This window comes from Octopus bimaculoides, chromosome 19, assembly GCF_046866305.1.
Source record: "Octopus bimaculoides isolate indiv1 chromosome 19, ASM4686630v1, whole genome shotgun sequence".
Taxonomy (NCBI): domain Eukaryota; kingdom Metazoa; phylum Mollusca; class Cephalopoda; order Octopoda; family Octopodidae; genus Octopus; species Octopus bimaculoides.
This window is the reverse complement of record NC_142946.1, coordinates 43,862,293-43,874,776: the sequence shown is the minus strand read 5'-3', so window position 1 is coordinate 43,874,776 and position 12,484 is coordinate 43,862,293. Positions and strand designations below refer to the sequence as shown.

Genomic DNA, 12,484 nt, shown 5'->3' with positions numbered 1-12,484 from the left:
CTGTTTAGGATTCAGAATGAGGCTGTCAAGGTATAAATAATGAGGAGGGGAAAAGAGGTGAGTGGGTGGGTGTTATGGTCAGATGGCAAGGTGTTAGATTCTCAAGAAACCAAGTTACAGTAAAATATATATATATATATATATATATATATAAAGGAACAATCCTGTGATGATAAAACAGTTATAGCAATGGTAGCAAGCAATAAGGGAATACAGAAATAGCAGTTGTTGGAACTGTTGTCAGGCATTCTGAATGGTAAACAAGGAAAGGGAGAAGAACAGATCGTTAATTTCTGTTGTAGTTAAGCTTTAAGTAATTCAAAGAAAGCAGGATTCAGACACAAGAATAAAAAAAAAGAAAAAAAGAAAGGAAAAAAGAGCAGATTGTCAGTAAAGAAAACAAAAAGAATATTATCATTATTGTTATTATTACTTTTTGTCTTTTTTTTTTTTTTTGCATCTTGGTTTTGTAATGTAACTTCATCTATCACATTTTGTGGCACAGAAATTATCATTATTATTGTTTTTTTTTTTTTCTCTTTTAATTGAAAGAAAATGAAGCAATATTAACATTGAGGGAGAAAATAAGATAAGAAAATAGCAGATAAGGAAAGGAAAGATAAAAATTGATCAACAACAGCAATGGAAAAAATGAACAACAAGTTAGATGTTACACTAAACTGTGCAAAAGTTCCATTTGAAGGGTGGACTGGGACTTAGAGAGAGAGAGAGAGAGAGAGAGAGAGACAGAGAAAGAGAGAGAGAGAGAGAGAGAGAGAAAGAGAGAGAGAGAAAGGTGGGTAAGATAAACTCTGCCCTGTTAACTCAGCAGGTGGGATACCAAGGTGGGAAAAAAATAAGCCTTAATAAAAATAATAATAAAGTGTGAAAAGAATAAATCAAAACTAAATAATAAAAAACAATGAAACATTTAAGACAAAAGATCGGCACTGATTTTGGGTAAAGGGCACAATGATGGAAATATATAATGCCTCTCTGGTTGGGGAAAATAAGGATACTCTACAAGTTCTTTATGCAGAAGGCAACCATAGGAAACTTTTTACGATTGCTTATTCAGAAATTATTTCCACACCAGAAACAGGTATACAAATTAGCAAATTATTCTCATGTTTTGGGCTTCCATTAAGAATTTTCTGTGATAAAAATAGAAAGTATGTTTTTTTTTGGGGGGGGGGGTTTCTATAATTTTTAGGAATAGTTGGACTAGACCTGTCAGTTGAGCAAAATGTCAAACTACATTGGCAGGGGTTTTGCAAACCACACCTTATCTTGCTTGACACATCTAAGTTTGCTTTAAAAATTCTTGATTAATGAGTTTCTAATAAGGGGAAAATAGTACTCTAGCAGTTCTGTGATTTTGTGGTAATTATGAAGCTCTGCTAGTTGAAAAGATCTACTAAAACCAAAAACAAGTTTGGAGTTGTACCAGAACTGTGAAGATCGGACCCCACACCCCACCATCTATTCCCATTTAATTTCAGAGTTCTCTTTCCTGTTCCTTAACGTAAAAAAAAAAAAAAGAAAATTAAAGTATTCTTTAAAGTAAATGCTTTTTGCCAACATAATGTGGGTGTCCTGAAAGGGACGATATTACTGTTGTTATAGTCCCAAGAAACATCGTTTCTAGCTTGCCTATACTACACACTGTGTCCTTAGACTTTCGAACAGGGAGCTCAGCAAATTTAAATATTAATCAACACAAATGACTTTTATTCTCATTACTATTATAAACTGATAAAAAAGAAAAAAAAAAAAAATCTTCTTGGCTTCGCATTTGAAACATTTTAGTCAGCACTTAACTATATATGTCCACTGGGATTGAAAGGTTGTTGGCTAAGAGAGGAGAGTTCAGACTGTAACAACAAGACACAAGTTTTAGAATTGAATAGAAAGTACAGCAGAAATGTATTACCAGCAAGTCAGCAGTTACAGATAAGATGGACAAACATTTCAAGCGAGATCAGTGAATTAAAAGATAACATCCTTGAGTGGGTAAGATGCTGCAGAGTCTGGAATTTCAGTAATTATATTGGAAATGAAGAAGAAAAAAAAAAAAAATCCCGGGAAGAATTGTATATTGGTAAGTTATGAGGTGAAGGAACATTACCTCATATCTCATCATAACCTCATATTATATGAGACGGAACCAAAATTTAATTGAGCGAAATCGTTGCCAGTGTCGCCTGACTGGCCTCCGTGCCGGTGGCATGTAAAAGCACCCACTACACTCTCGGAGTGGTTGGCGTTTGGAAGGGCATCCAGCTGTAGAAACTCTGCCAAATCAGATTGGAGCCTGGTGTAGCCACCTGGTCCACCAGTCCTCAGTCAAATCGTCCAACCCATGCTAGCATGGAAAGTGAACGTTAAATGATGATGATGATGATGATGGTGATGGTGATGGTGTGTGTGTGTGTGTGTGTGTGTATATTTGTTTGTATATGAATGTGTGTATACATGTATATTCTTCTCTGATAGCTACAGGAGAGAAAAAAGTTACCCTGCCTCATCACAGAGCAACCCAACCAGACATAGGTCTGCTTGGTGGTTTCATCACATCTACTTTTATGTTAAGAGAGGAAGTTGGTTAAGGAAAACTATAGCAAGATAAAGATTAACTTCAAGTCAGCCCAAATCAATGAAACTATTTGTCTATCAACTTCAGTAACTGGCAACTTTTACTAAGCAATGTGGAGAAGGTTAAGGGTTAAGCACACACACACACACACACACACACAGAGTCAATTTGAACAAGTAGTAAGAAATAGATATTAAATCAAGTTTGCAAATATATGCAGCTTGTACAGAGAATCTCTAACAAGAATTCTCCGTTTGTAATGATATAAACTAGTCGGTTCGTAACAGGAAATTAGAATATACTCCTGCACCACAATGATAATAATAATAATAAAAAGAAAACAAAGACTGCTGACATTGGCATGAAACCACACATTTATAAAGGAGTTATGTCCTCAATCAAATCAATCAATCTCAATATATTGATGTATCAGTATTAATATTGTAATTTTATTGACTCAGGAGAGATGAAAATCAAAAAATCATGTCAGCAATATTTGAACTCAAAACACAAAATAATTAAACAAGAACTGCTAAGAGTTCGATCTAAACTTCTTTGGCTTTTCCTCTCCACAGACTGTAGTAGTAGTAGTAGTAGTAGTAGTAGTAGTAGTAGTAGTAGCAGAAGTAGTAAGTAATAGGAAGAGACAAAGGAACACACACAAATTAATTTACAGATTAAACAAATAAAAAGAAAATATAGATTGTCGCTGAACACAAGGCCGTGTTGTTAAGTTGTTTGCTTTGCAAGCACAAGTTTCTGGGTTCAATTCCTTTGCATGTACCATGGGCAAGTGCTTTCTGTTACAACCTTACTTTGGCTGATACCATGTGAGTGAAATTTGGAAGCCATCATGTGTGCATGTTCTATGTGTGTGTGTTCTTGTTTGTTCAATTCAATATTTATTGAAATAAAAAGTAAACATAAGGCAAGGAAGAAAAAAAAGAAGAAACAAACTAAAAAAATGCCAGAGCTAGGTAAATACGTATGTTCTACTTTGCGTTGAACATTCCCTTGTCTTGTGCAAAGCCATGAACAAGTAAGTGAATGGTCCATTGAGACCCATAGCTTTCCACAAGTATTTTTTTGTGTTTTGGTAGGACACTAAACTGTAAACATCCCAGTTTATCAAGACAGGAATAGGAACAGAGATTCTGACATAAGTTACCTGCAACAGACAAATGTCCTATCCAGATAAAGTTATCAACTGTCCACTTAATAACATTAAAAGTAAGGTCCTTACAGATAGATCCTCTGACAGATGAAGCAGGATATTTATTGGAATGTTCTACATCCAATATTTCAGATTCAGGTAAGAAAGATGGTTTTACAAATTTCAACATCGAAAGACTGCTGAAGCAAAAGCAAATGGTATCTTGTATAACTTTTTGCTTTTTAAAGCTAATTACTGTTTCTGTTTAGCTTCAAGTTAACTCTAACTGAGCAGACCATGATAAAAGACATTCCAATTGGGAATAAACCTACCTTTTAAAGAAGCATGCATACAAATACATTAGTCCAGGTGTTCATTGCTTACTTCTGTCAGTTCAAAGGAAATTTAGCTCCTGGTTTAGCAGAATGAGCAACTGTGTAGGAAATCCTTCTTTGGCTTGAAAAATTTTTCTGCTACATTGAGGAATGAATTTGGATTTTAACCTCTTCTTATGGCAAACCATTTAACAATGAAGTAGCATTCATTCCTTATTCATTTGCTGGTTAAGTAGTTACAGAGACACATGTCTTATCTAGCAGAGAAAGAAAAGACACAAAAATCCCAACAGATGTATCAAAGTTGGAACTGATAATTATGCAGTCAGGAGTCTACTGAGAGCTGAGTGGCATGGTCAATTAGTTGCTATGAATTCTATTGTCTCAGGCATTCACCACAAAGAAAGGACTATAAAGCTGGAGAAGCCCTTGATTTTAGAGGCAAGGAGACAATGGACTGGGTATGTGGCTGGAATTGATATTTGGGAACATACCTTCTGTGAAAGACAGGAACAACAGAATATTCTGGACACTCCCAAAATGCAAATTGGAAAAAAAAAAAAAAAAAAAAAACCCCAGCACACACCCTCACCCTATCTCTGTTTCTGAATTAATGTTAAAGCAGTTGGCTGGTAAAAGCAAGTGTGTTAAATGTGAATATTCCACGGTCGATTAATCCATAGTTGTCTAAAGATTTGTTCAAGCCATCCCATTTGAATGACTTCCAGCATACCCAAGTCATTCTGGAGTTATGCCCATGGCTCACTGCTACCAAACCACAAGAGAGGGAGAGAGAGATGATAAAAGATAATAAATGTGGATTTTTGTGTGCATATTGATCTGTTTCCATTGCTTCTGAACATGCTAATTAAAGAGGCCAGAGGCCAAAGATGTCAATACAAATCTATTTTTGGTACATAATGAAGTAGAAATTTCATTTTCTTCAACTAATGATCCAAGATATGGAAACATAGTGACTTGTCCCATTTGAATATAATTCATTGAAATTTTATCTGGAACAAGTATTTTGGACTCAGAAATAAACCATCCAAAATTAGAAAAAATTAGAAATAATTCTTATTTTGGTACATGACCAGCCGTTTTGAGGGGCAAAGCAAGTTGATTACATCAGCCCCTCATACTTGGTTGATATTTTATTTCATCGACACCGAAAGGATGAAAGACAAAACTGACCATAACAAGATCTGAACTCAGAATGTACGGAACCAAATAAAATGTTGCTAAGCATTTTGTCTGATGCACTATGTAGCCAGCTCAATACCTTTACTACTACTACTACTACTGTGCTAATAATAATAATCCTTTCTATTATAGGTACAAGGCCTGAAATTTTGTGAGAGTGCTCAACTGGTATTGTCTTATTGATCTTGAAAGGCTGAAAGGTAGAGTCGACCTTGGTGGAATTTGCACTCAGAACATAAAGACATACACAATGCCAGTAAGCTGGCATGCTAATGATTCTACCAGCCTGACAGCTTAAATAATATTACGAGATTGATTCTGCCATTAATTGATGATAATAATAATAATGCCCTGATGCAGTACCAGGCACTTTCTCTCATGGCTTTTGATCTTAACTGATTTGAATTGTTATCATGTACATTGTTTTGTCTTGGTATAAAAAGATGGGCTACAGCAAATAATCTGCTCAGTACCATAGATTTGCTTGTCAGTTGTTTGACTTTAATCAGTTGAGCATGTCCCTCGGTGGCTGACGAGATGTGCATCTCTGATCATGAGCAGAAGTAGTTGGGGAGCATCACAACCATGTGTTGAAAGGAATTTTGGGAGGTTTGGATAATTCACCTTTGGAAACATGGGTGTTTTGCTCAATATCCTTAAACAACCCTTATTCAAGGACCTTTTGAGTGGGATGTGTTGTTCAACCTGAAGAAAATTCTAACTGGGCCCCACCTGCAAGGTCATGTGCTGTTTATTTTGATATGGGAACATGTCACACACGCATGGTTGTGATGCACGTGCATGATGTACCCTTATCAGATGGGTATATTTTGCTTTCCATCCTTTCGGCAATTGATAAAATAGGTACCATCTGAGCAGCGGGGTCAATGTAATCAACTTACCCCTTCCCTCAAAATCGCTGGTCATGTACAAAATTTTGAAATGACTATTATGATGAAGAAGACAAAGAGGAGAGTGAGAGGAGAAAGATGTTTAGGAATGAAAAGCACTTAAAATCGGACAGGAAGATAATATGGAGGAAAAAAAGGGTAAAATTAGAGAATGATAAAGACATTTAACATTTTTTTTTTTTTTTTTCAAGATGGCAAAATTATTTTTAAAAAGTGTTTAGAATGTGAAATTAGATTACAGAGTAGAGCAGAAAAAAATTAGAAGTATGTTGTAAAAAAAAAAAAAATTGAATAATAACTAAGTTTCTAATGAAAACAGCCATTCAAGGCGAAATATCCAAGCGATTTCATCATACAGGCAACAGGGTGGGGATGGCGGGGAGTGCAGAGGGATGAGTGAGGAAGAGTTGATGCGAGGCTGTGTGTGTGTGTGTGTGTGTGTGCATGTGTGTGTGTCGCTAGGGTAAAGGCAGATAGTAAAGCACAAACCAGTTCGGATTATACATTACACATGTGTATATATATATATATCTTATAGAAATGGCATGATTGTATGTATGTACGTATGTGAGTGTGTGTATAAATATACATGTATGTATGTATTAATTTATTAATAATCCAAGATTTTCCTCTGTTACTACTCTAAGTTAACCAATTCCATTTTACCACAAAAACAGAAACAGATACCTTAAATTAGTACTGGAAGGAACACTCAGCTGTGAGTGAAAAAGTAAATTCTGGTGAGTGTATTGATATATGATAATTTTTACTCCCATTGGTAAGTCCAGATGCACATATACAAATATGCAAGAATATATTGAGATAGATGTTGTTAGTAGATCTTTGTGAGTGTGTAGATCAATGTACATGTGCTTGTATTTAAAACATGCATGTATGTATGTATAGGTATAGATGACACAAATCAATCGGTGAAGAAATCAAACTTGGAGGCGAGGGGAGGGAGTGGTCTGTGCATAACAGTAGAGAGCAGCCATTACAGAAATGCATGTATGTTCAAGTCATTAGAGAGAAACAGCTACAAAACATATGCATACACATACACACAAACATACACTATACACATACACACAAAAATATACACTCATACACATAAACATACAGTCATATACATACACACAAAAATATACACTCATACACATACACACAAACATACACTCATACACATACAAACATACACTCATTTACATACAAACACTTATTTACATACAAACAGTCATATACATACACACATACATATACACTCATACACATACACATGCACACAAACATATACACTCATGCACATACACAAACATACACTCATACACATAAACACACTCATATACACAAACATGCAGTCACATACATATACACTCATACACATTAACATACACTCATATACATACACATGTACACAAAACATACACTTATACACTCATATACACACAAACATAGTCATATACATACACACATACATATATATTCATACACACAAACATATACACTCATACACACACACACACACTCATATATATATATATACACACATATACACTCATACACATACACACACAAACATACACTCATATATATATATACACACATATACACTCATACACACACACACAAACCCATTACTCATATTTACATATACAAAATATGCACACGCATACTCACATGTAAGCACCATATATCTTATAAACCCTTAAACAATGCAGGTAGGTGGAAAAGTTAGTCAAAATACAGTGGTAGCAATAAATAAGGACAAAGGCAAAATATTATATCACCCTCCATACATCGTATATATTATATCACCCTCCATACATCGTATAATGCTTCTGATTTATTTAAGGAAAATTTCACCTTATTAAATATAAGAAAGAAAAAACATTAAAAGGCCAGGCTGATAACATTTTTTCTCTAAGGCTTTAGATTGCTTTCTTTCTTATATTTGATAAGGAGAACCTTTCCCGAAATATAATAGGAGCATTAAACAAGCTATGTAAGGTTGTCTTTCTTTTTATGTACTGACATCACTTTTCATATTTTGCCAAATTTCTCATTCGCATTGCTGAAAGGTTTCTTCAAAATATTTATGTCATTTGCACATTGCAATGCTTCAATCAGAGAACAATATCCTTTTATATGTAAATACATAAAAAAACATATACGTAAACACGTTTACATATATACGTACATACACAAACATATGTACATAAATAAATACACACATTTTCTTATACCTACATATTCACATAGATACATATACAGAATTATTGAGAGAGATGTGTACACACACTCAGATATATACAAACAATTACATAGATACAAGTCTATGTATACACACACATACAAATACACATACACACATGTACAAGTCATATACACATATGTACAAGTCCATATACACTCATACATCTGCACACATACACATATGAATACATACACATACAATCACACACAAATTACACTTGTCCATTCATACAAAACATACATAAAATCAAATAAAAAAATTGAAAATAGAACACTTAAAGCAATAATTATATGAGGCTGAACACACATATATATACATATCTATATATATATATATATACATGTTTATATAGTTAGGGCTATTAGAATGGCAGAATTGGCATCAGGCAAACAGGTAACAGAAGCAATTGGACAGAAAATGGCATGTCTCAGGTATATTTTGTTAATCAGTGAGGTCTTTAAACTTAGGTTTCATTTTCTTCTCAAGTTTAACTTAAATTGTAAGTTTAAGCAGTGGTTGGTCATTGTAACGTTATAAGAAAATAAATAATCGTAATAAAGAGCTAACAACCATGTTGTATGACTGTGTATGGATGTATACGCATGTGTGTATATATACATATATAAATATGTATACATATTATTTATAACTGCACACATATAAACACACACATACATACATGCTCACATATATTTCAACAATTACACATAAATGTATGTATAAATACATAGTAAATAGTAAACTTTGATAAAAATGTACAGTGAACTTGCTGTGGGAAATGGGAAACCCAGCATTTCAGTTTCGTTATGTACTACTACTACTACTACTATGACTACAAGTCATGCCAACACAGACCAATACCAGCCTGTTTGGCATCAGTTTCATCATACACACACACACAAATATACAGACATACAAAAACACATATGGCTGAACATTCGCTTCACAGCCACAACATCCTAAACTCAAATCCACAAGATTGGCATCTAGGGCAAATGCCATTTTCTATGGTCCCGAGTTGGCCCACACCTTGTGAGTGAAACTGAGGAGACGGAAACAGCATGGAGGCCCGTCGGGTGGACTGTACATGTAATTCAAAAGCTACACCTTTGACATATGCTGTCACTCTATTTTCTGCCCGATAGTTATGTTGAAGGTACAGGTGTCAGCTACTTGAGGGTCTACAATGCTCAGCTATTTAAGGGCAGGTAAATTCAGCTCACTGAAGAGCTGAATCCTTGTCCTACAAGAGAGATTTGTAGGACTATGTGTGCGCACATGTATACACACACAAACACACATATATACATACTTATGCACATGGATATAAATATATATGTGCATATGCATACACTACCACAATCATGTACATACACATTTACTCAATTTGTTTTTTTTTTTTCTGATCAAAACGCAAACTTTTCAAAGCAAACCAGTGGAAAAGTGTGTAGTGTTTGAGCATAACTTTGTATTTCCAAACAGGTATATTGACTCATACCAAGAGATTTTCTATATATACAGTGATTTAAGTTAAACTCACTGACGAGTACACTTGACTTTTGCAAATGGCACAGATCCTAATAAGCATGATGGATTAATCCAGTTCACCAATGCACGATTACACCTATCTATCTGCGTGTGGTAGTGCATGTGTGTGCATATATATACATATATATATACATATACATATATATACATATACATATATATACATATACATATATATATACATATATACATACATATATACATACATATATACATATATATATATACATATACATATATACATATACATATATACATATATACATATACATATATACATATACATATATACATATATATATATATATATATATATATATATATACACATACACACAATCACATATATATATATACACACACACACTCATGTATGACAACACACATACATACATGGCTGTGTGCCCATTTTCAGATAACAAAATGGGAGTGGGGATACAAAAAGCTGTAGCAATGCAGAGAGTGTGAGCAATGTACATTTTATAAAGGCTAAATTGCCAAGCTAGAAGTAGTAGTAGTAGTAGCAGTAAAAGTGGTGGTGGTAGTAGTAGTAGTAGTAGTAGTAATATAAAGTAGCAGTAGTAGCTATAGTAGTGGTAGATGTGGGATTAAAGCCCTTCTGGTGTTTTTTTTTTTTTAATTTTGGATTTTATTGCTTTAAGTTTTGTTTTGAACACGCACTTGCAGACTGTCGAGTGCTGCACAACCACTACTACTACAACCATAACCATCACTGTTATCACCAACATCACCACACCACCACCACCACCAGCACCGCCACCACCACCACCACCACAACCTGTAACAGTACCACCACCATCATCATGACTGCTCCAATGTAACCACCACCACCAACAACAACAACAACAACAACACCACCACCAACACCACCACCACCACTACGATCACAGGATGCTGCCCACCATTGCGGTGTTGGGTGAGGGGGTTCTGTCTGTCAGTCTGATTGCCTTGTCTGTCTGCCTGCCTGTGTGCCTGCGTGCCTGTCTGCCTGCCTGCCTGCCTGCCTGCCTCATGACTGGGTACTGCTAGGCTGTTGTAGGCAACCATCGGTTTGGACAATGAGCCAGCTGGGCAGATGTGATGGAGGGACATGAGTGAGGTGCGGGAGTCCAGCACTGTACTCCAAGTTGCTAGTTACACCTGCAGTGAAGAGGAGGAGGAAAAGAAATGACCACGACGACGATGTTGGCAACGAAGAACATAATAATAATAATAATTAATGATGATAATAATAATAATAACACTGATAATCTTTCTTTAATAATGATCTTTGTTATTGGACACAAGGGCCATAGACAATGAGGACAAAACAAGGATGACGATGATCTGATGATGCTTACAATGATGATGTCAACGATGATGATGATAATGGAGACAATGATGATGATGATGATGACAATTAGGAAAACAAGAACAATACATTTCCAATATTTTTTTTTCAAAATGTTATAGAAAAAATTCTTCAACTATTTTATACAGTGAATGTCCATCCAAACATTTCTGGTAAATTTATTGCGACTACACATCTAAGTATCTTGGCCCATATACTGCAAATGAGCATCAAAACATCTCTACACTTTTATCAGCATTAAAGAGATACACAACCATAAATAGGAACACCAAAAACTGAAGAGCCAATAAGAAAGCTTTCTATGTGATTGACCTTCTAGAAATAGGAGCAACATCTTCAGATCACATTCTGTTTGTTTTAGGGAAAAAAGGACACAGTGGATTATATAGTATGCTACAGAGTTTCCTGCATACATGAAAAAGATGTGATGGTCACAGTGGAAATGCCTTTGATCAGAGGCTTGCTTGACCGAGACTGACCTGGGTGGGATGGTGGGGGGGGGGGGCTAAACAACAACAACACTGACATTCAAGTAACGATTTGAAAATCAAACACGGGTGTTCAGAAGCTGAAATCCGCATACAAACGTGTGTGCGCACACATGTATACATCTATACACACAACTAAACACAAACACCTACACAGGACAGCATATGGTCACACTCACTCATGTTCAACTACATGCCCACACACAAAATACAGGAGTAAATGCTTAACAAAAACAGGGAAAAGATCTGAAGATTCTTGGAAGTTTAGTAACAGGGTCTGATAAACAAATAGAGCATCAGACGAGAATGTTTCTGGTTTTATCTCTCAACAACTAAAATTGTTGTTGTCACTGTTTAGGTCAACATCAGTACTTTGTCCATTCTAGAAGAGAAGACTTAGCGATAGGTTCGAATCAAAGAATTTCTTTACTTATTCACACGCCTGTTAAAAGTTAGAGTAAAATGCGTTTCAAACTACTCCCTAGCTCTTTACATGATCTCTCGTCCTGTTAGAAATATTTCTGTCAGTACAAAGTAGCAGAGAGTGGAACCAAACCCAATGCTGTGTGGTTATAAAGCCAACTGCTAGGCCACATAGACCATGTCTGTATCTGGTGAGCTTCTT

The 12,484-nt window shown here is 35.3% G+C and overlaps 1 protein-coding gene across 17 annotated transcripts in view; it reads right to left on the bottom strand.

Moving 5' to 3' along the window:
* Positions 1-12,484, bottom strand: part of LOC106874507 (muscleblind-like protein 1) — a 370,239-nt gene that overhangs the window by 25,465 nt on the left and 332,290 nt on the right. For 14 of the 17 annotated variants that reach the window (XR_016237412.1, XR_016237416.1, XR_016237413.1 and 11 more), the window contains one exon: positions 10,923-11,160. The exons of 2 other annotated variants lie outside the window; for them this stretch is intronic. Coding sequence is in view for 1 of the 15 variants with exons in the window: in XM_089337527.1 (XP_089193653.1) it covers positions 11,030-11,160 (131 nt within the window). In the remaining 14 variants the exon portion in view is untranslated. The remainder of the gene's footprint in view (positions 1-10,922; positions 11,161-12,484) is intronic. One more of the 17 variants, XM_089337527.1, reaches the window with a different exon arrangement.